At 41.1% G+C, this 26,240-nt stretch overlaps 1 protein-coding gene and 1 long non-coding RNA gene across 2 annotated transcripts in view; one reads left to right on the top strand and one right to left on the bottom strand.

The window, feature by feature from the left end:
• Nucleotides 1–9,584: 9,584 nt before the first annotated feature.
• Nucleotides 9,585–10,008, bottom strand: LOC120715519. The gene is made up of 2 exons (XR_005691652.1): nucleotides 9,897–10,008; nucleotides 9,585–9,801 (listed from the first exon to the last, which is right to left on the bottom strand). It is a non-coding gene; the product is annotated as an uncharacterized LOC120715519 (long non-coding RNA).
• A 6,556-nt stretch (nucleotides 10,009–16,564) lies between these two features.
• Nucleotides 16,565–26,240, top strand: part of LOC120715464 (zinc finger protein 845-like) — a 218,014-nt gene continuing 208,338 nt past the window's right edge. Inside the window, exons 1-3 of the mRNA XM_040002473.1 lie at nucleotides 16,565–16,798; nucleotides 17,926–18,342; nucleotides 19,159–19,193. Of these exons, the coding sequence (XP_039858407.1) occupies nucleotides 16,627–16,798; nucleotides 17,926–18,342; nucleotides 19,159–19,193 (624 nt within the window). The 5' untranslated portion in view covers nucleotides 16,565–16,626. The remainder of the gene's footprint in view (nucleotides 16,799–17,925; nucleotides 18,343–19,158; nucleotides 19,194–26,240) is intronic.

Here is a 26,240-nt window from a genome sequence, read left to right as displayed (position 1 = left end):
GCTGTAACCACAGTGACTCTGATAAAACAGGAATTAGCAGAATCCATCTGATATGAAGCTGTGCTTTGAATACCACTTCCCTCCTCTTTGAAGAGTAGTCAGATATCTGTGTTCAGGTTTTTGTACAGCCTCTTCTACACTTTGTATCACTGTGTTTCTAGAGCACAGTAGTAGAGAGCTGTGTCTGCCAGGGTTAGGGCTGCTATGGTCAGAGTAGTTGTTGTACGTGATGTTTCTGAGTTATATCGATCATCAGGAACATAATCAAAACCGCTCAGTGATTCTACTCCTTTGAAGAGTATAAACTGAGGAGCCTGGAGGTCAGAATGATGTTTGTACCAGTTAAGAAAAGCACCACCTGCACTTGTCTCATAGCTACATGTGAGTTTGACAGATTCTCCTTCTGTTTCAGTGACTTCAGGTTGTTGAGGAGTGATTGAGTCTCCAGCTGTTAGTCCTGGAAAAAGAAAGAAGAAAAGTAGTGAAATGCAGTCTGTATATCTGCTTAATGCAGCAGCTTCAACTAAACTTTAATCCCTGTTCTTAAACTCACCTATAATGTGAGATAGAAGCAAAAAGAGGTGCAGCAACATGTCTTTGGAGTTATTAAAGCCAGACAGACAGCACATGAACAATGTTCTTCCACTGCAGCACAATGACCAACAAATAATGTCATTGGATGAGCTCAACTTCAGTGGGCGGGGCCAGTTTAATAGCTCAGCCAATCAAACAGTTTTGTGCTTCCACAGCAGCTCTGTCTCTGTCTCTGATCTTTACTGCTTCATTTCTCTGTTGTCTTTGTCATCAGTCCAATGACACAAGAATCAGAGGTTTAACAGTGTGTGGCTCCCTCTAGTGGATGTTGTGGAGTATTCTGTTGTCTTTGCTCCAAAGGTTTTTGTACAGAGTTTTGCTGTTTCCTGTCACTGTGGGCTGCAGAGCACAGTAGTACACAGCAGAGTCAGACACTGCAGCAGAGGAGATGCTCATGTTGAACTGTTTTTTTCCCACTTCAATTTTCAATCCAAAGATTTTTTCTATTCCTATTACTCCTGATGCAGAGTGAGAGATCAGGAACTCTGGTGGTTTTCCTGGATATTGTCGATACCAGAAGAAATAATCATTAGTCTTCACTTCTCTGGATAATCTATAGGACAGAGTAGCAGTGCTGCCTTCTACACTGAACACTTCTTTGTTGGTTGGAGTGAGATCTTCACAGCTGACACCTAAAGGAACAGAAACATGTTTTATTCTTTTATAAATCATCACAATTCAAATGTGTTTCTTTAAACACACAGATTGTAACGTACCTGTTAGAATGGTGAGAATCAGTAAAGAAAGTGCAAAATAGTCCAAAGACAACATGTTGAATGAAGGTAAAGTTTATGGTTTGTGTTGAACTCTGTTGAATGTGGAGGTTTCTCTCTCTTCTAGTTCAGTAACAGCTCAGCTCCTCCCTGAATCTCTCCTCCTCCTCTCTGATCTGGATTTGAATTTCTCTCACTTCCTCCTGCTTTACACACTAGTAGCAGCATCTTCACTTTCAGGTGGGAGCTCAATTATACAGCCACCAAAATGTTTGGATATTGTTAAAAATGAAGACCGAGTGACTTGAATAAATAATAATTTAAACTCTATATGCAATTCAAATTACAAAAACCTGTCACGTTTATAATTTGATCTCTTTGTGTCTCTGATTTTGTTTCATGAAAATCTGCCGGTGCAGCACATTTGATTCCAGCTCATCTTCATTTAGTAAGTTTGTGTTTGTCTGTTCTGATGCTTTTAATGTCTCCATTTGGTTCTTCATTATGAAACAAAAAAACTGCACTAAGCATAGCCCTACTTAAGTGTTTGAAAAATTACTACTGCCATCAAATTCAAAATTAACATTTATTTGTTTATTAAAAAAAAATTTAAAAACCAACAGCTGTTATTTTTGTATTCTTTTCAGTTTAATATACGGCTGAAATAATTTCCATTACCTTCTCAACAGTTTTTGAAGTGGAGCTGCTGGAAAATCTGGAATTAAAAAAAACCTCCCATATAATAAACAAACTTGCCAAAGATTCAGATTTTTAAAATAACACAATTTGTTGTCAGAAAAACAACAGAGTAGAGTTGCTGCTCCTCCACATCGAAAAGAGACAGTTAAGGTGGTTCGGGCATCTGACAAGGATGCCTCCTGGATTTCTCCTGAGTGAGGTGTTCCAGTCCCACCGGGAGGAGTTCCCAGGACAGACCCAGGAAATGCTGGGTCTGTCGGCTGGCCTGGGAACACCTTGGTGTTCTGCTGGGCAAGCTGGAGGAGGTGGCCAGGGAGAGGGAGGTCTGGGTTTCTCTGCTTACGCTGCTGCCCCTGTGATCCGGCCCCACATAAGTGGAGGAAAATGGGGAAAATGGTTGGATGGACAACATGTAAAGAATGCACTTGAGGAACTCTCACTGAACCTGGTCATACACCACAAGTATCCATCCTGACAATCCTTCGCAGAAACTTGTTCGACAAAGATGACATAAGAAATCTGTTTATTCTTTTGATGTTTTTTTAGGTAACTTTTAAAAAGATCATTGAAAGTTAATGACTGAAAATCTCTCTGCTTTTTTCATTCCAAAGAGAATCTGAGCTTTTCAACTGATGTCGTCATCCAGAGAAGCTCGTGAAATATTTTAAAGATTAGATAAGAAGATCATTTAAATCTTCTACTTTATTATACAGTTGAAAGAAAAAAGGGAAGTAATGGAATTTGTAATATTCTTTTATTGACACTTTGTCAGAGTTTACTAGATGATGTTAATGTCACATGTAAAGGAGAAGATGAGATGGCCTAACATTGAACCATGTGGTACACCAGAAGAAATCTTGGCCTAACAGGCCAAAACACAGAAACTTGTTTAATAGAGATGAATAAAATACAAAGAAAACATTATTGGTAACACTATTAAAGTTTTCTAACATTTTAAATATTTAATACATATACCTGCACTGCTTAATTATGTATTTGCCTACAGAGTTTGATGTCAGTTCTCAAAGACTTTCCTTTCTAAATCTTAATGTAGCTGCTTAGAAAAGAACTGGCATCAGGTTTCCGTCAAACCTGAAATCCTAACACTCACAGTTTAATCGTCATATTTTGTTACACTTCAGGTGCAGAGATTTTACAATTCACAGACAGAAAATCATTGCATCCCCTCTTCAGGTTCGCTTGGTGAGCTGAGTCTCAGTTGGCAATATAAGCCACCGGGTCCCAAACAAACTTCTTAAACTTAAGATTAGGGATGGGTACCGGTGTCCGGTGCCATGATGGCACCGGTTCTGACATAAACGGTAGTAACCAGACCGAAAAGCAGCGCACATTTCGGTGCTTTATTTCGGTGCTTTTTTTTTCCTGAGCTGTGGTACACTTTAGATTCTAGCCAATCATTTTACGTTTCCGAGGATAGTAGGCGGGGCCAGGTACGTACGTTCTTTTAGAGCAGAGCTACAGATTAAAAATGCCCAAGGCGAAGCGGTCAAAAGTCTGGCTGTACTTCACAGCAAAAGATGCAAACTCAGCAGCAACAAGTGCTTTAAGCTGATACTGTGATACTGTCAAAGGAGGTAACACCTCGAATCCGATGAAACACCTGGAGACGCATAGCGGGTTTTTTTTAAAAGCCGAGAAATGCGCCGTATTTGATAGCTTGCTGCGAGACCTCACACCGAGCACATCTACTGCGGGTGTGGTGCCTGTTATCGGACCCGGAGTTAGCAACATCCCCCAAAAACCCGAAGAGGAGAGTCCTGGCCCCTAGCCCTGCCAGTGTAGCAGAAATGATGAGGATGATGATGCAGCAGCAGCTGTTCTTCTCTGCGTGAGTAGCTTCATGTTGTTCGTGTGTAATTTACGTTGAGTAGGCTAACCACGTTATTACATTAATGCATGTAACGTGAACTAGCAAACATGATCATAGCTACATGCGGCTGTCTTCTTGTTTGATGGCAGATGCTCCCTTCACCCTGGCCAAAAAGGCTAAAATGACCAAAGAAAAAGTGGAAAACAGTTAAACATGAGAGGTTTTTGGACAAAGTTTGTGTTTTTTCCATTGTTTAAGCACTGCTTCCAGCCAAGAGTGATACCATATATGCCCCATAGCTGCAGAAAAGGCTAACATTGTTATCTTTTTACAAAAAAACAGCTGAACATGAGAGGTTTTTGGACCAATTTTGTGTTCTCCATTCTTTAAGCACCGTTTGCCGTTGAGCACCGGCACCGTTTCAAAAGTACCGATTTGGCACCGGTATCGGATAAAACCTAAACGATACCCATCCCTACTTAAGATGAACAACAACAACATCTGCTGGAAATATTAGGAAGAAGAAGATAAATAAAAATAGTTAACAATCATAGATAAATGTAACTCTGGGAACATTTAATTACTCTCTTGAGTCAGCTGTTTCACTTACACTTACAACATATTTATGTACTCTGGATCTGTGACAACAAAGAAAAGATGAGAGGTAAGTGTGTTAACCTAACAATCCATCGTCAGCATTAAATGAATCATGAGATTAAAACAAACAAACCTATCATATTTTGGTTCCTGCTACTGCGACGGGTTATTGTCTCCCTAAAAAAACACTTCCCTTGTGCTTTTGGAAATCAGTTTTTTTGTATTTCCATTTTTCCTATTTCTGTTGTGTTTTGTGTACTTTTGCAGTCTTTTTCTTATTGCTGGTGTTTTCTTAAGTTGTCCTTTTGGCCTCTCAGGGCCACCGTAACAATACGATGAAATAAATGTAGTCTGTATCCCAGGGGTCGGCAACCTTTCTGATGACGAGTGCCGTTTAAAATTTCCTCAGAAGTCAACGGGCCATATGATTGCATTAGCAATAGATTTAATAACGCTCTATATTAACAGTTACACACTATGTAGAACCACTTTATTTTCACGGGACGGTTGGCAACTCTACTAACGAACCTTATGAATTAAATAAAGTTCACTATCAGTAACATCATAGCACCCACCCAGCTGTATGGAGACTCCGTCATGCTAGCTAGTACACAGTACGAGTTATTGTAACTGACTGTAAAAACTCAGCACAACGAAAATAAACTCCATTTATTATGTTGCTCTTTGTTGTTTGCTTTCTCTTCTGTTTTTTTTCTCCATACAGGTGATCCAGGTGTTTTTTTTTTTTCTCTCTTCCCCCCCCTTCTCACCGTCTCTTCTCCCCTTTGGTTTTCTTTCTCTCCCTCTCTTTCTTTCATTCTTTCTCCCTGTCCTATCCCCCAGTCATGTCTGTCCCGTTTGTAGCAACCAAAAATAAAATAAATACATAATTATAATAAAGGTCAATCAAATGGACCAATATGGCAAGGCCATGATGATCCTTCTGGATGGATGCAAACTGCATTTCGTTGCCCTGTACCTGTGCATGTGCAATGACAATAAAGTTGAATTCTATTCTATTCTATCCACTTGGTAAAATAAATCCGCTTGCCATCTTTCTTGGCCTTAAGACAACAATTCTGATGCTAAAGATCCAAACGGGACAAAAAGAAAAGAAAATAAACTCCACCTAAACTTGGTTTATATCTGACCCAGATAGACTGCAGGTCATAACTTCTTACCTGAAGTTCAGTTCACCTGACACTCGGACCGGCGTCCGCCTCGGGTCTCTCCTCCTCCTGCCTCCCCTTCCCTCATCCACCTGCTGGCCTCCACCACTTGTTACTGAATCTGTGGAAGCTCCAACACAGCCACCACCAAACAACTGAGTTATTTTTACACACCGGCCAGCATCTGGCCAACCCACCACCTTTCATTGTTTATACCGTTACAAAGAAAAAAAAATCATCGGCCACCGAGAAAATGCCCGATGGCCAGTCCAGCTATGGTCGTGCCATCAGTTAACCTTTCGGCACGCGTGCCTAGGGTTGCTGACCCCTGCTGCATCCTCTCAAAATAGAATGGTTTAACAGTGTGTGGCTCCCTCTAGTGGATGTTGTGGAGTATTCTGTTGTCTTTGCTCCAAAGGTTTTTGTACAGAGTTTTGCTGTTTCCTGTCACTGTGGGCTGCAGAGCACAGTAGTACACAGCAGAGTCAGACACTGCAGCAGAGGAGATCTCCAGATGAAGCTCCTGTTTTTCTTTGTCATGTATAAACTTCAGCTTTTCTGTTTCCTCTGAATGTTCTGCCATGAGAAGCTGTGGATGTGAACCAGACTTCTGATGGTACCAGAAAAGTGTCTGAACTACAGCTGAATAGTTGCAGGAGAGAGTCACAGTGTCTCCTTCCAAACTCATCACTACATCTTTAGATGGTGTCAGTAAATCCTCAGAGGATCCTGAAAACAACAAAGACATATTTCACCATCATGTTTCTGCATCTTTAAACTTAGTTTATAAAAAGTGAATCAATTCAAACAACATCCAGATATTTTCATGTCCATCATCTCCTTTTACATCTCACTCCATCTTTTGATGACTCACCAGTCTGAAAGGAGACTATCATCATCCAAATGAAAAGCAGCAACATGATTTTCTCTTGGACTGAATGAACAATAGAGAGAACACAGCAGCTCTTCAGCTCCTACATGAAGCCTTTCATGTTCACTGCTGTAGCTCCTCCTCCAAAGGCTGCTTCTTCTGGATAGGCTTGGCCCTGGTTTCTGTGGAGCCTGTAAATAAAGAGCTTTGAATATTTGAAATATTTAGCAGAATGTAGAATAATCTCACTCATGTATTAAACAGCAGAAGTACACGTGTAAACCAGCCAGCATCAACACTGGGCTTGATTCTGATTTAGTGTCATTTCCAGCTGAATGTTGTTCGTCTCCACAAAAAGCTCTTTATGAACAGAACTCGTGCAGATTTCTCAACAGTTTTCTTTCCTGTTAGTTTGCAGCTTTGTGGGAGCTGACTTCTTTAACTGTGTTACAGAGACCTTTACTCCTGTGAGAGCTCAGCACTGGAAGGATTTTTTTATCTGCAGAAAATAACAATAAAAACCTTTTTAGTTGTTAATATGAGGACGTGTGTATAGCTCACCATGTGGGGCAGTCTACAGTTTCATATGAGATCAGTTTTTACCAACAGTTGGAGTCAAAATACTGATGATTTTATAATGTCTGGATGTGATGTTGATGAAACTCGTGACTAGAAAATCTGAAGGAGAGCATCATCTAGTGATGGGACGTTCGGTATCGAGGCTTCGGAGCGTGTGTCGAGTAATGGAGGGGGCGTTTCCGCGAAGCGCGTGTCGAGGCTTGCTTCATTTATGGGAGGAGCTGAAAATGATGACGTCCGAAGCCTCGCTGCCCAGCTGTACCACGTGACTGGTTCATGAAGTGGTTCGAACTTTGCCGCGAGATATGACAGCGATATAAACCCCTCAGACTTCATTCAAAAATGTGGGTGTTTGATGGAGAGTTGCGGTTAGTGAGAGTTTGGAGACAGTTTGGAGGTTTATGAGAGTGAGGAGAGAAAGTCAGGAGAGAATGGAGCCGGCTAAGAAGAGGAGGATGTCCTCCCCTGTGTGGGAACATTTTGATCTTATTCCTCCCAACAAGGTATGTAAATTTCTACAGAAGATGTATTTTCATAATACTGATGGTGCAATACAATTTATGTTGAGCTGTCTTGACTTTTGTACAAGGTGAAGTGTTTGCTATGTGCCAGGGAGCTGGGATATAACAACAACAACACCTCATCCATGCTTAGGCACTACAGAGCTTTGCATGAGAATAAGGGGAACAGCGATTGTGGAGCAAGACCAGGTGAGCCATCAAATGCAATGATAATATAGCATGCAGTAATGTTGCTAAATGATATAACAATATTATACAACTGTTATAAGTTACGTGTGTGATATTTATATTTGTGCTTTATCTTTATTGTCTTTCCTCAGGAGAACAATCTCAAATAGATGAAGACCTGGTCAGCATGGTGATTGAGGACTCACAGCCATTTAGCATTGTGGAGGACAAAGGATTCAAAAGATTTGTGAAATCATTAAATCCTAGCTATGTTCTCCCCACTAAAAAGGTCATAAAAGCAGTGAAAATTTAGTTTTTACTGAATAAAATGTGAACAGGCAGGACTGAGGCCTCAGTGTGTAGCTGTCCATACCTCAACGTTACAAAAGCACAACCACTGTCCACACCCCAACCACACCTCACCTCACAGTAAATGATCATTTCCATTTTAAGCATTTCCAAATAATCATTTTCCATACTGCCAGTATAAATATACACAGTGTACTGCCATCACTACAATATAGATGTTTTACACACTCCTTTTGTTGTTGACATTTACAGGCTGTGTGCAAAAGGCCACACTCTTCAAATTCATGCCAGCTATTATTTTTACGTCCAGTAGGTGTCCTACTAGAGCAAATGAAACTTCATGAAGCTTCGCGTTGGGGTGAACCAATTGGATGAAAAGCTTCAGTGCTTCATGGGGCTTCATCTGCCCATCACTAGCATCATCATCTGATGTGATGAGTTCAAAGAGAATAAATGGAACAAGCATGAGATGGTCTTCCTGGTTTGTTATGTGTAGGCTGTGTGCAGACAGGAATAGGACCCAAGGTGCAGACTCGGGAGACAGTCGTGAACTCAAAATATAACATAACTGGAAAAATCAAAATAAACTTAAACCAGAGGACTGACAGAACACAGAGCTAGGTAAACAGCTAGGTAGATCACAACACAGAGAAACACAGGGCTTAAATACACAGAGGGAGCAATCAGGGAATGGGTAACAGGAGGGAAACACAGCTGGGGCAAATCAGGCCTAACGAGACAAGGGGAAGCGAAACCAGATACATTAACCTCAGACAAGGACCTTCAAAATAAAACAGGAAACATGACACAGACTGAACTAAAGACACAGACTCGCACGCACTGCAACAGAGGGAACAGAGACGTGGGACCAGGGCAGACACAGACACTGACTGGACACGGGGATACAGCTGACAGGGGAGACAGAGACATAAACCATAAGACAGAACTCAAAGAAACCAAAGACTAGAAATTATAAATAATAATAATAATAATAATAATAATAATAATAATAATAATAAACTCAAAAACCCTGGGTCAACGACCCAGGCATCCTAACATGGTTGGACTTTTAGCTTCATGTGAGAGATTTTACCTTAAAGAGATAAACCTCTGTTACTCTGTTTATTTTGCTTCTGCTGCATTTCTGCATGTCCTCATCCACTAAATATAAAATAGTGTAAATGAGCAGCTTTTGATGTTTGACAGTTTTTATTGTGTCTGAACGTTCCTGCAGTTGGTTTGTGGTTGATGTGGATTTGCTGCTCATGTGAATCCTCCCACAGTGTTTCATTAGCAGCTGTAACCACAGTGACTCTGATAAAACAGGAATTAGCAGAATCCATCTGATATGAAGCTGTGCTTTGAATACCACTTCCCTCCTCTTTGAAGAGTAGTCAGATATCTGTGTTCAGGTTTTTGTACAGCCTCTTCTACACTTTGTATCACTGTGTTTGTAGAGCACAGTAGTAGAGAGCTGTGTCTGCCAGGGTTAGGGCTGCTATGGTCAGATTAGTTGATGTAGGTGATGTTTGGGATCCATATCGATTATCAGGAATATATTCAGATGTCCCCCCCTTTCCTCTTTTCCAGAGTATAAACTGAGGAGCCTGAAGGTCAGAATCATGTCTGTACCAGTAAAGTAAAGCACCATCTGCATCTGTCTCATAGTCACATGTGAGTGTGACAGATTCTCCTTCTGTTTTAGTGACTTCAGGTTGTTGAGGAGTGATTGAGTCTCCAGCTGTTAGTCCTGGAAAAAGAAAGAAGAAAAGTAGTGAAATCAGTCTGTAGTCTGCTTAATGCAGCAGCTTGCAACTAAACTTTAATCCTTGTTCTTAAACTCACCTATAATGTGAGATAGAAGACAAAAGAGGTGCGCACACATGTCATTTGGAGTTATTAAAGCCAACAGACGCACAATGACATGTTCTTCCACTGCATGCACAATGACCAGCAAATAATGTCATTGGATGAGCTCAACTCAGTGGGCGGGGCCAGTTTAATAGCTCAAGCCAATCAAATAGTTTTGTGCTTCCACAGCAGCTCTGTCTCTGTCTCTGATCTTTACTGCTTCATTTCTCTGTTGTCTTTGTCATCAGTCCAATGACACAAGAATCAGAGGTTTAACAGTGTGTGGCTCCCTCTAGTGGATGTTGTGGAGTATTCTGTTGTCTTTGCTCCAAAGGTTTTTGTACAGAGTTTTGCTGTTTCCTGTCACTGTGGGCTGCAGAGCACAGTAGTACACAGCAGAGTCAGACAGCTGAAGCTTCTGGATCTTCAGAGGAACTGATCTGATGCTGGAATCCAGTGTGGATGAAAATCTGTTCCTGAACTCATCTGCTGTGTTTCCATCATCCCTGCTAACACGGCTCAGGATGAATTTGGGGCTGTTGTTTCCATCCTGTTTGTACCAGAATAAAGTCGGGCCTGGGTCACTGGTTTCATATCTACATCTAAGTGTAACTGTGTCTCCTTCAGCAGCAATGACATCTCCTTGTTCCTGGATCACTTTGTCTTCTCCTTTACACTCTGAGGAAGAACAGAACATGCAGAGGAAGAGATGGATCAATAAACATGATTGAGTATTGAAACGTCCACAGTGTAAAATGATAATCTCACTTCTGTCATTTGTGATTTAGCAGAGGAAACATGTTGATGTTTGTATCTCACCAAAGAAAAGAGCAGCAAGAATAATCCACAGCCAATGTTCCATCTGTACAACAAGGTTTAAATCAACAGGAGAAACTAGCTGATGTTCAACATTCAGTCTGAGAATTGTTCTCTTCACAGCAGCACTTATTATTGACACAATGGTTGAACACAGTGCAGAAGGAGAGCCCCGCCTACTGGATGATGTCGCCCTCCAGTGGAGCATCTCTGTGGGTTTGCTGTCACTGTGGGCCTCACAGCAGAGTCTGTCACTGCAGCAGAGCAGATCTGAAGATCCATTCATCTTTGATCATCAACAACTTTAAGTCAGAACAGACAGAATAACTCTGTAACTTCATGATCTGTGTTCATGTTGAATATGTCAGCTCCCTCTGACTGTGAGCAGAAACAAAGTCAGAAACAGACTGAAGATCACTGACAGCCTGTGAGAGACAAAGAGAATCTGTGTCTGCGTTTAGTTATAGCCGTGAAAGATGAAGAGAAGATGTGACGGAAAAACTTTTGTTCAGATTCAAAGTTCAAGTGAAGACTTAGTGAAGGTCAAAGGGAAGAGAAATCACAGCTGCAGAGAAAAGGAGGAGACTGCAGCAAGTAGACGACACAGATGATCAGAGATGGGCAGTAACGCGTTACTGTAATCCAAGTAACGATTACTGTTGCAAAAATGGTAATTAGATTACCGTTACTTTCCTGTAGGAACACTGCGTCACTGAAACCGTGATTTTTTTGCGAGAGTCTCATGACAGTGACGTAAGCGAGTGCGACGTTCGTGACAACAGCTGTGTGCAGATCAACAATGGATCACATATTGAGTGTGGGAGAGAGTATGAGCGTGCAGCGATTAAAGCCTGGAAGTACTGACCTTACTTTGAGTTTGATTCTGTAAAGGGGCTGTATCCATCTGACACTGAGAGGGGAAACACTTAAACATGAGAGCAGGACAATGATGAAGGAGAGCATCATCATCTGATGTGATGAGTTCAAAGAGAATAAATGGAACAAGCATGAGATGGTCTTCCTGGTTGGACTTTTAGCTTCATGTGAGAGATTTTACCTTAAAGAGATAAACCTCTGTTACTCTGTTTATTTTGCTTCTGCTGCATTTCTGCATGTCCTCATCCACTAAATATAAAATAGTGTAAATGAGCAGCTTTTGATGTTTGACAGTTTTTATTGTGTCTGAACGTTCCTGCAGTTGGTTTGTGGTTGATGTGGATTTGCTGCTCATGTGAATCCTCCCACAGTGTTTCATTAGCAGCTGTAACCACAGTGACTCTGATAAAACAGGAATTAGCAGAATCCATCTGATATGAAGCTGTGCTTTGAATACCACTTCCCTCCTCTTTGAAGAGTAGTCAGATATCTGTGTTCAGGTTTTTGTACAGCCTCTTCTACACTTTGTATCACTGTGTTTGTAGAGCACAGTAGTAGAGAGCTGTGTCTGCCAGGGTTAGGGCTGCTATGCGCAGAGTAGTTAATGTAGAAGATGTTTCTGATTTATATCGTTTATCAGGAATATATTCATCACTGCCTCCTTTTCCTTGTTTCCAGAGTATAAACTGAGGAGCCTGAAGGTCAGAATGATGTCTGTACCAGTAAAGCCAAGCACCACCTGCATCTGTCTCATAGCTACATGTGAGTGTGACAGATTCTCCTTCTGTTTTAGTGACTTCAGGTTGTTGAGGAGTGATTGAGTCTCCAGCTGTTAGTCCTGGAAAAAGAAAGAAGAAAAGTAGTGAAATGCAGTCTGTATATCTGCTTAATGCAGCAGCTTCAACTAAACTTTAATCCCTGTTCTTAAACTCACCTATAATGTGAGATAGAAGCAAAAAGAGGTGCAGCAACATGTCTTTGGAGTTATTAAAGCCAGACAGACAGCACATGAACAATGTTCTTCCACTGCAGCACAATGACCAACAAATAATGTCATTGGATGAGCTCAACTTCAGTGGGCGGGGCCAGTTTAATAGCTCAGCCAATCAAACAGTTTTGTGCTTCCACAGCAGCTCTGTCTCTGTCTCTGATCTTTACTGCTTCATTTCTCTGTTGTCTTTGTCATCAGTCCAATGACACAAGAATCAGAGGTTTAACAGTGTGTGGCTCCCTCTAGTGGATGTTGTGGAGTATTCTGTTGTCTTTGCTCCAAAGGTTTTTGTACAGAGTTTTGCTGTTTCCTGTCACTGTGGGCCTCACAGCACAGTAGTACACAGCAGAGTCAGACACTGCAGCAGAGGAGATGCTCATCTTGATTTCTGTTCCCTCCACTTGAATCTTCAATCCAGGAACTTTTTCTTCTCCTACTGATCCAAAAGCAGAGTGTGAGATCAGGAGCTCTGGAGGTTTTCCTGGATGTTGTCGATACCAGAAGAAATAATCAGAAGGTGACACTTTGTAAGTGTAGGTCAGAGTAACTGTGCTGCCTTCTACACTGGACTCTTCATCTTTGACTGGAGTGAGCTGATCACATGTGACACCTGAAGGAAGAGAGAACGTTTTCAATCAATAATTGACGTTAATGAATCATTTGAATTGAACATAGTTTCCTGTGTAGGTGAGCAGACCTGTGAGAGTGAGAAGAATCAGAGGAAACACACAGTGATGTAATGACAGCATGTTGAGGAACATAAAGTTTGTTTTGTGTTGAACTCTGTTGAATGTGGAGGTTTTTCTCTCTTCTATAGTTCAGTAACAGCTCAGCTCCTCCTTGAATCTCTGCTCCTCCTCTCTGCTCTCAGTCACTCCTCCTCCTGTGCTTCACACACTTTATAACCAGAGTTGCTGGTTGCTTCATCATCCCAACAAATGCTAGTTGGGATGATGAAGGTTTCAACTGTTTTGAAAACTTTTCCATTATGTGCAACAAAGAAAATTTGCTCTTTTGAATAAAAATGATTAAAACATGAAAGTCTTACATCATCCATGTGTTCCTTCCAAAGCTGCTGCAGGACTTGTTGTTGCTTCTTTTAAAAAGGCCGATGAATTACTAACGACTAACTCTTGCTGCCTGCAGTTTTGCAGTGCAGCTTGGACTTTGTAAAAATCTTCCACACGTCACATTTGCTTACAGAAGTTTTGTTCAGTATACCGATGCACATGAAACACTAATAATAAAAGTGTGATGTGAGCAGTGAGCCTCACATGAACAGAAAGTTTTGACTTATTTCTCTCAGATTAGTTGTCTCGATTTGTAGAAACGCACAGACACGTCACAATAGGCCTATGAGATCATTTCAAATGTCAGTTATTAACTGACGTATGTCTGTACGTGGGAGCCTTTGTCAAGGCGGCCTTTTGCCAATGGATTTACAGTGAGACCGAGTACGGTGGAAGCAGGGGGTGTTTATTTCCCCACACATATATAACGCCATGGATAAGTAACGGCAGCTCAAGCAACAAAATCATGATCCTGCCTAATGACCAATGGCAGCCTTAAATCATTTCAGCTGTTAAAGGATTAAACCATTACTTACTGTAAATGACTGTGTAAAAACAGTGTCAACGTCCAGCAAACATCATGTAAACAGTTAAATATGTAACTTCTTTGCACTGAGACAAAGTTTCACTGGTCTGACCCACTTAAGATCGCAGTGGGCTATGTGTGGCCTGTGGTGGTCTAACAGCCCAGCCCGAGTGCTCAATCCACTCGCTCATCGTTACAGTCTGACAGGACAACACAACAGCTTCTTTCTTAAAGATGTCCTGATGCACGGGCGAATATTCAGGTAAGGAAATCCCAAAAGGTTGATTCTGTTCATCTGTAGCGTTTCAGTGGGAGAAGAAAGCAGCAGACACCATGAAGGTATCACTTTTCTTTATTGACAACAATTTCGAATATTTAAATTGAATTTAATGTGTTATTTACTATTATTGTAATTTTCTTACATTTAGGAAGACATTATGATGTAAATACATCAGTTCAATTAGTTGCCATTGTTGTCTTTAAATAATGATAATAATTAGGGGTGGTTGATGTGAGTTTCCATTAACATCAATGTTATTTCTTATATTTTGCTTCATAAGTGAAATGAATCCAGTCTGTATCCACACAGACTGTTTGTAAGATTGAAACCTGCAGTCAGCTGAGACTGAAGAAGTCACCTGATGATGATGATGATGAAACGTTTCTCCCACAAAACGCTACGAACAGATGAACAGAATCAACTTTTAGAGATATCCACACAGAGGCTTAACAGTGTGTGGCTCCCTCTAGTGGATGTTGTGGAGTATTCTGTTGTCTTTGCTCCAAAGGTTTTTGTACAGAGTTTTGCTGTTTCCTGTCACTGTGGGCTGCAGAGCACAGTAGTACACAGCAGAGTCAGACAGCTGAAGCTTCTGGATCTTCAGAGGAACTGACTTTTCTTGTAGCGTAGCCGTAAATCTGCTCCTCTCAGAGTCTTCATGTTCTGTTGATCCGGAGAAGCGTCGTAGTATAAACTCTGGAAAGCTTCCTACTTTTTGTTTGTACCAGAACAATCTGGGGAAATTGTCTGTTGTTTCATATCTACATCCAAGTGTAACTGTGTCTCCTTCAGCAGCAATGACATCTCCTTGTTCCTGGATCACTTTGTCTTCTCCTTTACACTCTGAGGAAGAACAGAACATGCAGAGGAAGAGATGGATCAATGAACATGATTAAAAACTCACCATTAATCAGACTCACACATTTATTTAAGCAGAGGAAACATGTTGATGTTTGTATCTCACCAAAGAAAAGAGCAGCAAGAATAATCCACAGCCAATGTTCCATCTGTACAACAAGGTTTAAATCAACAGGAGAAACTAGCTGATGTTCAACATTCAGTCTGAGAATTGTTCTCTTCACAGCAGCACTTATTATTGACACAATGGTTGAACACAGTGCAGAAGGAGAGCCCCGCCTACTGGATGATGTCGCCCTCTGTCTCCTCTTTGAGTCTCACTTCTCTCACTTCCTCTTCCTCCTGGTTCACAGACTGTTAGCAGCAGTTGAATCACTGTGAGGAGGGAGGATGGAGCACTTTGCACTGTGTGCACAACGAGCCAAATGTTCTCCATCACTGAGCTCCCACGAGAAGAGCAATGAAAGAAAATATAAATGGTCACAAACAGAACTTGTTTCTTTGGGTTTCTGGTGGGTGGTTGGACTGGAGCGGTGTCTTGGGTAGATGATGATCATGACATGTATTTGGGCGAGTGGGCACTGGGTCGTCGGATTGTTGGTTTCTTTATAATATTGCAGGGTCTTTGCTCTTTGAGGCAACTTTGATGTTTTATGTGTTTATGCGTTGGATGTGACTGTGGACTTGGTTAGGTTGATCGGTGCTGTGAGTGTCATTATGGATGTGTAGTAAATACTTCAGCATCGACATGAGCGAGGCAGAAATAAAGAGCATGATAAAGCAGAAATGGTGGAAACGTTGGAAAAGCAGTGGGCGGAGGAAAAAGAAGGATGACGGTGTTACAGGACTCAGAGGAAAGCAGGAGAGAGAGGACACATCAGCACTTTGATTTGGATGCTCTGGTTTAAACAGCGCATGGTTCAAACAGGAAACACAAGGACATGTGACAGCGGTGAGGAAACCAAGCATCATCTTACACCAGGCTGTCAGAAACATGCGGCTGAGAGCTGCAGACTGACCCCAAACCTCATTAAAGTCACTGACAGCGAAACTTTCAGGTCCTGTGAAAGTAACAGAATCAGTTCTTTTTCTCAGTGACGCGCTCGTTCACACTTCCCACCAGCAGATGGCGCTAATGCACTATTTCCCTGTTTTCCAACCACTAATATCTGCCTTCAACTGACGGAACTTCACATTGTGACACCAGGCGGAAGTAAACAAAGAAAAGGCGGAAGAACCGTTAGCTTTCCTCCCGTGTGTCTGAGCACGAAGTGTGTGAGCTGAGTGTGTGAGCTGCGGCAGCAACGATGCCTTCAGCTCAGTATCTGAGAGAGTTTATCAACGAGCGACTAACTGCTGCTGCTGAACAAATATTCTTGGAGTTTGAAAAAACGATCGTCCAGTACGAGGAAGAGATCGACCGTCAGCGCAGACTGCTGGATATCACCTGGAAACCCCAAATCAAGCTGCACAGGACAGGTGAGTGTCCCTCTGAGGGAGGATCCTGATCACAGCTCTGCGGGACGTTTCTGATTGTGAGGTAGAAAAACCTGAATGCATCATTTTCACCGAGCCGGTGTGTGTGTGTGTGTGTGTGTGTGTGTGTGTGTGTGTGTGTGTGTGTGTGATACACATGTCGATATTAAGTGTAAATAACTCTGAGTTTGTCTTTAATGACAGTTAAATCCGAGCAGCTGCTCGGTGAGATGCAGCACAGATGCTTCTTATCTGTGATCCGTGTGTTTACCTTCAGACAGCTTGAACTTTAAAACTGATAGATGTAAAAACAGGGCTCAGAGTCTATTGGAGAACCTGGCTGGTGTCATTTGTTGCCATCAGGCTGTGAGCATGTGCTGTTTATATCAGAGATAAACTGAGAACATGACACACGTAGGAAATTATGAGTTTAGAGCTTATCAGTGTCTTAAAATGGAACTGCAGCGCTGGCTAGTGTGAAGCTTCTGACAATAAAAATTCATATATGAACTTTAATTTGTGTCATATTTGTTACAGCTGGCTTTTTTCAATTGGTTGCATTTTTATTATTTATTTATTTTTAATTCATTTAGGATTTTCAGTGGAGAGAAACCCACTGATGATGTAAGTCTCAAAAACTCACAAAGACTCACAAATATGATACACCAGGTGTTAAGGAGTTAAAGACAGCAAATGAAACAGAAACAATCAACAGTTTCTCCAGATCTCTGTCAGTGTCAGCGTATCTACAGGAAATGTTGCAAAATGATGATTTGGTTAAAAATGTCTGCCAGCTGACTTCAAACCTGCAGAAGCACTTTGGTTAACAGCAGCTCTTCTGAATGGAGCTGCTGATAGTTTTTAAGCTGCTTTTACTGCTCAGGGGACGAGCTTTCATGTTCCAGAGCAGCTGACATTAACTTCCACTATGGACCCGCCTCATCTGCAATAATTCAGCAGTCGTGAATGCACAAATACAAAAGTCAGCCATTACTTTTATGTAACTCTGGGTATAATCGGCTCTGCTCACAACCTCTTGAGATTCTGAGGAGCGAAGCTGATTATAAAAAATGAGTCCAACGTCTAACATCATCACTTTTCTTCTTCTTGTGTCCTTTTTTTTCCTCCAGACGACCCACAGCAGCACGTCTGTAAGGAGGAGGAGGAGGAGGAGGAGGTTCTCCCTGAGCAGCAGCTCTGGAACCAGGAGAGGAGCTCCAGTGTGGAGCAGGAGGAACCAGAACCTCCACAGATTAAAGAGGAACAGGAGGAACTGTGCAGCAGTCAGGAGGGAGAGCAGCTGGGACTGAAGGAGGAGACGGATACCTTCATGGTGACTGCTGCTGAGGAAGGAGAGCACAGTGAACCAGAAGCAAACACTGACCAGCTCCCCTCTCACAGCTCTGACACGTTTATGTTTCTTCAGTCCAAATCTAAAGAAATATTTGAAGTTATTAATAATTCTATCCAGTACGAGGAAGAGAACGACCATCAGCACAGACTCATGGATATCAGCTGGAAACCCGAAATACAGCTTCACATTACAGGTATGTAAAAGTCTGAATGAAGTCACACATGAATGGGACTCATGGAGCATCCTGATCACAGCTCTGCGGGACGTTTCTGATTGTGAGGGCTTTTTGGAGATGTGAGCTAACAAAGAGCAAACAGACTGCACTGTGTAAGTTATGAATCTGAATCATGATCAACATGTTTGAAGGAGGTCAGGAGAGAGGTCTAACAGTCGGCGTCTGCAGCCTTCTGTTGAACACGGTGGAGGTGCTGTCATGGTTTGCGCTGCATTTCAGCCAGTGTTGGAGCTCATATTAAAACTGAAGGAATTATAAATCATTAACTTGCTACATCATTTCCTCATTTTCCAGGCAAAACATAAATGAAGGATAGCTTTAGACTTTTGGACAGTATTACACTTTTATCTCACTCGTCTGTAAATTTTTACCCACTGACATTTTTAAAATACACATGCAAAATATAAACATTTATTTAAATGTACTGGAAATGTATTCAAACTGAAAGTTCTTTAAAGAATCGACTAAAAGACAAAAACCTGCATGAATGCCATAAAAACGACACAAACACAATCTTTTTATTTTGTTACTGTTAGAAAGTTGGTTTGTCGTGTCATACTGATCATTTATTCATTCAGTATATGTTCACTGCCTGCAGCTTTTCTACCTTGCCGTTTAACCTCTCTCTTCCTCTGTTGATTTCTGGAGTAGCAGCCTTTGTGGATGACACTTATTTTCTCTGTAAAAGTCTTATTTTGACAATGTATTTTCTCGGGGATGTTTTTTCTATTATCACATCACTTTTCATTTTCTCATGTCCTTTTGTCCTTCCAGACGTCCCACAGCAGCCTGTCTGTGAGAAGGAGGAGGTTCTCCCTGAACAGAAGCTCTGGAAGCAGAAAAGGAGCTCCAGTGTGGACCAGGAGGAACCAGAACCACAGGGAGAGCAGCTTGGACTGAAGGGGGAGACTGATACCTTTGTGGTGACTGCTGCTGAGGAAGAAGACCACAATGACCCAGAAGCAAACACTGACCAGCTTCTTTATCACAACTGTCCTATGAATGAGAGCCAAAATCATGAAGGAAGCTGGAATTTAGATTCAGGGACAAATAGTAACTCAGAGAGTCGGTGTAACTCTGACACGGGTAAAAAGTCCTTAACGTGTGATTTTTGTGGAAAATCCTTTAAGAATAAGTACAACATGAATCAACATCACAGAATCCACACAGGTGAGAAGCCGTATTCTTGTGAAACATGTGGGAAAGGTTTTTATGTGTCATCATCTCTTAAAAGCCATAAGACTACCCATACAGGTGAGAAACCATATTCTTGTAAAACATGTGGGAAAAGTTTCACACAGAGGGGTAGTTTGACTATACACATGAGAACGCACACAGGTGAAAAGCCGTATCATTGTAAAACGTGCAGGAAAATATTCACATGTAGCAGTCATTTATCAGTGCACATAAGAACACACACAGGTGAGAAACCATATTGTTGCAAAACATGCGGGAAAATGTTCACATACAGAAGTCAGCTGTTCGGGCACATAAGAACGCACACTGGTGAGAAACCGTATCATTGCAAAACATGCGGGAAAATGTTCACATATAACAGTCATTTGTGGCGTCACATGAAAACTCACACAGGTGAGAAACCATAATGTTGTACAAAATGCGGAAGAATGTTCACATACAGAAGTGTCTGTTTGGACATAGAAGAACTCACACCGTTGTATCAAGCGTATCATTTTCAGAAATTGTAGTCTTGAAACATGTGGAGAGAAGCCAAGCGTGAAAGAAGATTGGCGGACTTATACGTGTTCACAGGAGAGCTTTCAGAGTTCAAATATCTTTAGACTGTGTTCCGACAAACATCATTTATTGCATGATTATTATGTATAAAGCAGAGTTTCATCTAATCTGTTCTCATCTAATTCTTCAGTGAAAATATGGTGACTCTTAAAAAATGAATTTTAATTTTGGTTTTATTTATTGATATACAGTCTTTATTTACAGGGGGATTGAAACTCAATTTGTATATTAAGTTTTGTATTTGCTGTCTATTAGTGGATAACCAATGACTGTTGCTGGTTGGTGTCTTGTGATGTAAAACTGTATTCGAGGTATTTGTTTTTTAATAAATAGAAAATGTTGACGTTTTTTATTTATTTTGTTTTTTATATTTGAAGCTATTCAGTTTATTTGGTTCATAATATCTTTGGTTATTTAGTTCATTTAGACGGACTTTGTTTTGTTGTGTTTTATCTGCATATCAGTAACTAATGACAATAATAAAGTAGAAAGTTTTGAGGGGATGATTGTTTCCCTTGGACTCCTCCAGCCTTCAGCAAAGACCTCGTTCCTGTAGCTGCACATATGTTTCTCTGCTTGAGAGCACAGTGTGAGGCAAAGATGTTTTTCCTGCGTCATGGGGACCTGCCAGAGCTGAGGAAGGCTGGTTTGAGCTCATCTTTCATTCAGCATCGCTTTAAAAGGTCAAAGAGGGTTTTAAGTAGAGTAGAATAAGATGGAATAGGGATAAATGAAGATAAGGGTTTATTTCAATTTTACCTTTATAATGTTTGAATAGTTTTTTATAGATTATTGCTGTTAGCTTCTGCATGCATTAAATAAATTCAATCTGTTATTAAAGTAAAGCCCACCTGTCATTACTTATTTCATTCAATAGTTTCTTTCAGATTGTGTGCTAGAGAAACATTTTTGCCCCTTACCTCCATCATTTTGGTTTGTGTACACCTGAACTTTGTTGAAAACTGTTACATAGGGGTCTATGGCTGTATCCCAATTCAGGGTCTGCAGCCTTAAAGTACGCAGCCTCAACGACCCTCAAGGGCCGCGTACTCAAAGACCGAGGCTTGTGTAATGGGACGGTCTAGCCTCCGTTGCGCTGATACTGTTGTTTGTCAATAAAGTTTTTAAAAAAAAGCCTCCGTTGCGCTGCCCAGGTTGCCTAGCAACCATGATACGAACAGCTGGAAACGTGTCATACAGCTTTGTCTGACAGAAATGAAGGAGAAAATCTTTTGTTCATTTGTTTGTTTCTACATGAGCTTTGATCATTCTCTGTAAGATTAAGCTCAGCTATTGAACGGCGTATATTTTAAAGTAAAGGCTTTAAAACCAAGTTAATACAAACGTCACTAATGTCACATAACTTTGCCGACATGTGGCCAACAGTAATGTTTTAATGTTCTTCGTTATTAAACATTTGCACATAAATAAGTGACATAATATTCAGTACTTACTTAAAGTTTACTCTTCGGGCGCCCCTGATCTGCTGTTTTTTTCTGCAAATTTATCCACACCCATCGCCGCGCTATGCATTCTGGGATATGTTGGGCCACGAAGTCTACACCGCCACAGCCTTAAAATTCAGGGAAATGAAGGACGCATTTCAGGGCCGCATTTCGAGCAGCCTTTGAATTGGGACAGCCTTCGGCGCGCCGCTGTGACGTAATCGGCCTTGAAATGCGTACTTTAAGGCTGCAGACCCTGAATTGGGATACAGCCAGTGTCTGTTCCTCAGACTCCTCCCACCTGAATGCTGTCATTATACAGCCACTTGAGCTCGGTCCTTAAGATGTTTGAGATTAAATATCTGGCACTATGACTCCATGAATATGGACTCTCAGAAGTGGAGAGTCCACTGCAGTCCAACATCAGGCTGGTTGTGCTTTGACTTGTGCAGACAGAAATCATCTCATTGGTTGAGTTCAACATCAGTGGGTGGAGTCAGAAACAGTTTCAGGTCAGTCGGTGAGGCCTCTGTCTTTGCCTCTGTGTGTTACTCTACTCGATCTATTTTCTTTTTCTTGTTTCCTTTTGTTCCTACAGACGTCCCACAGCAGCACATCTGTACGAAGGAGCAGGAGGAGGTTCTCCCTGAGCAGAAGCTCTGGAACCAGGAGAGGAGCTCCAGTCTGGAGCAGGAGGAACCAGAACCTCCACAGATTAAAGAGGAAGATGAGGAACTCTGCAGCAGTCGGGACGGCGAGCAACTTGCATTTGAAGAGACTGATACCTTTATGGTGACTGCTGCTTATTGGGAAAGAGATCATAGACCATGATAGGAGTATCTCCTCTCTCACAGCTAGAGAGTAGCTGAGAGAAAAGATCAGGAAAGAAAGAATAAAGATTTGGGATCATCTAAAAATTCAGAGTCAAAGTCAAAGAAGAGACTTCACATAAACTGACATCACAGCAAAAATGTAAAAGACTCCTCTATCAAAAAGTCAGTGTGACTCTGGTGCAAGTAAAAAGTCTTTAAAATGTGAAAAGGTTCCAAATGAATAAATTTCACAGAATCCGCACATGAAAGAAGTCTTGCTCTTGTAAAGAATGTGAGAAACATTTTACTCACAACAGTACTTTGACTCCCCACATGAGAACGCACACAGGAGAGAAGCCATATCATTGTAAAACCCACGGGAAAACATTCAATGTAGGAGTTAGTTGTCAGTACACACAATAACTCAGACAGGTGACAAACATGAATGTAAAGCATGTGGCAAAATATTCATATTGTGTAGAAATATTTTACGCCAGCGGTCTCCAACCTTTTTTGTGCCACGGACCGGTTTATGCCCGACAGTATTTTCATGGACCGGCCTTTAAGGTGTCGCGGATAAATACAACAAAATAAAACTAGTATCGGTACCGAAAAAAAGATTTATTCATAACACACATGAAAAGACCCAAGAAAAACGATGAAAACAATAACAAAATAATGCTGAAAACCGATAAAAACCCTGAAAACCTCAACTCTCGCGGCCCGGTACCAAACGACTCACGGACCGGTACCAGTATGAGGCCCGGGGGTTGGGGACCGCTGTTTTACGCCACACTGAAAATCACATGAGTCAGAAGTCCTAGTCTTGACAGTTAAACATTATTAGGGAATCCAGCTTTGGGCAAAACATCCAAAAATGTGTACATGTTTCAGTTTTCAGAGTTCAAACTCCTTTAGTGTTTGAGTTTATTACGTGTAACACTGATCAGTCTGATCTGTTATCCATCTACATCAGGCTTCTCAGTGATATTCAGTGAATCTTTATTCTGATTAGATTTTGTTGTTAAAAAAAACAAAACATGGACAGTTGTTTAGTTTATTTGGCTCATTTTCGATTATGAAGTTCATTTAAATCAGTTTATTGTTAGCTTTATTTAGGACAGCTTCCTTTGAGCTCATCGTACAGCCATGCGTCACATGATCCCAGGCAGTCATGAGTAGAGTTGGATGAAAATAATGGAAGATTCATTTTTGTCTTCATGCATTTATTATTTTGAACATAATTTCACAGAATATTGCTGTTAGCTTCTGCAAGCTGTAAATAAAGCATTTAACTTGTTGTTAAAGTAAAACTCTTGTCTTTATTTTATTTGACTGTTTTGGTTTCCTTAAAATGCCAGTAGCCTCTCCTCAGTGATCTAAAATACAACTATGTAGTACGAGTGCGCTTGTTTTTAAAAGGTTCCTTCATGTAATGATCTGCTAGAGGGTGTGGGGGGGCCGCAGCCCCGTCCTCCAGGGCATGAAGCAGGTATGGAGGAGATCAAAACTCCAGACATCCAGAGGCCCCCAGAACACAAGAGACCAAGGAAGACCAACAGAGGGGCAGCCGCGCCACTGTCCCAGAAAGAGCTGAGGAGAGTCCCAGCCAGCTGTGCCAGAGCGACCGAGCCCCAGAACAAGAGGCTGAGGGCACCCCACCCCCGAAGTGGCCCAAGTGAGCCCCAGGCTCCAGGCTGGACAATCTAACACCAGACAATCAAAACTAGAAATACCGATAACTAAGCTACGAACAAGTCACACAGAGAAAACAATAATGAATGAACAAGACTCAAAAAAGCATAAAGACAAAACAAAGAGTCAGAAACCCAAGGACCCTAACAGTTTTATATTTAGACTATTATTTACTCGATTCTGTCAAAAAACAGACAAATATTCACATTGGTTGGTTGAATCTATGAAAATGCAAAAGATTTGACATAATGAAATGAATGAGGTGATTCTCAGCTACTAGCTTGAAAATGGGAATTTTATTTAAATATGAGAAGAAAGAGTTCTTAGTCTTTTATTTTATAAAAGAGAAATTACGCAAAGGAAACAAAAATATGAAAAAAAATGACCTAAAGACTTTTAGCTTCATGTGAGAGATTTTACCTTAAAGAGATAAACCTCTGTTACTCTGTTTATTTTGCTTCTGCTGCATTTCTGCATGTCCTCATCCACTAAATATAAAATAGTGTAAATGAGCAGCTTTTGATGTTTGACAGTTTTTATTGTGTCTGAACGTTCCTGCAGTTGGTTTGTGGTTGATGTGGATTTGCTGCTCATGTGAATCCTCCCACAGTGTTTCATTAGCAGCTGTAACCACAGTGACTCTGATAAAACAGGAATTAGCAGAATCCATCTGATATGAAGCTGTGCTTTGAATACCACTTCCCTCCTCTTTGAAGAGTAGTCAGATATCTGTGTTCAGGTTTTTGTACAGCCTCTTCTACACTTTGTATCACTGTGTTTGTAGAGCACAGTAGTAGAGAGCTGTGTCTGCCAGGGTTAGGGCTGCTATGGTCAGAGTAGTTGATTTATCTGTTGTTGTGGATCCATATCGATTATTAGGAATATATTCATAACGACTGTAGTCTTTGGCTCCTTTCCAGAGTATAAACTGAGGAGCCTGAAGGTCAGAATGATGTCTGTACCAGTGAAGCTCTGGATGTGTATCACTTGTCTCATAGCTACATGTGAGTGTGACAGATTCTCCTTCTGTTTTAGTGACTTCAGGTTGTTGAGGAGTGATTGAGTCTCCAGCTGTTAGTCCTGGAAAAAGAAAGAAGAAAAGTAGTGAAATGCAGTCTGTATATCTGCTTAATGCAGCAGCTTCAACTAAACTTTAATCCCTGTTCTTAAACTCACCTATAATGTGAGATAGAAGCAAAAAGAGGTGCAGCAACATGTCTTTGGAGTTATTAAAGCCAGACAGACAGCACATGAACAATGTTCTTCCACTGCAGCACAATGACCAACAAATAATGTCATTGGATGAGCTCAGGTTCAGTGGGCGGGGCCAGTTTAATAGCTCAGCCAATCAAATAGTTTTGTGCTTCCACAGCAGCTCTGTCTCTGTCTCTGATCTTTACTGCTTCATGTTGTCTTTGTCATCAGTCCAATGACAAAAACATATGTGAACTGCTTCAGTCTTTCCAGTCATGTCAAGGCTTCCAAAGTTTCCAGTGAAATGATGACTTATGTGAATGTGATGAATCTTAAATTATCTATTTTCACTAAATGATGATATATAGACAGATACTTTATATGAACAGAAAACATAAAAAAAAACAAATAAAAGAAAAAAGGAAGTTAGTTAAAAACATTCGTGATATTTAAAGTCCCTGAACTGAATTTTTCCTTTGTTTTTTGCCAAGTTACTGAATTAACAATGGAAATGAGTTTATTTGCTCTGTGTTGTTCTAAAGATGGTGTTTTTAGATGCCAAGACAGATTTCTCTCTTTTTTAAAACTGGCTTTCAAATGCATCACTGGCCTTGTCCCAGAGTTAGTGACCAATATGATTCTAAAAGTCAGCTCAGGGAGCCTGCAAACTACCAAAATCCAAAACATAACTTGGTGAGTCCTCGTTTTCTTTCAAATGTCCTCATATTTTGAATAGTTTACCATTTGCAATAAAACTAGCTGATGTTCAACATTCAGTCTGAGAATTGTTCTCTTCACAGCAGCACTTATTATTGACACAATGGTTGAACACAGTGCAGAAGGAGAGCCCCGCCTACTGGATGATGTCGCCCTCTGTCTCCTCTTTGAGTCTCACTTCTCTCACTTCCTCTTCCTCCTGGTTCACAGACTGTTAGCAGCATTTGAATCCCTGTGA

The sequence above is a fragment of the Simochromis diagramma genome, unplaced genomic scaffold, assembly GCF_900408965.1.
Source record: "Simochromis diagramma unplaced genomic scaffold, fSimDia1.1 OVJJ01000443.1, whole genome shotgun sequence".
Taxonomy (NCBI): Eukaryota; Metazoa; Chordata; class Actinopteri; order Cichliformes; family Cichlidae; genus Simochromis; species Simochromis diagramma.
This window is presented reverse-complemented; position numbering and strand designations above follow the sequence as displayed.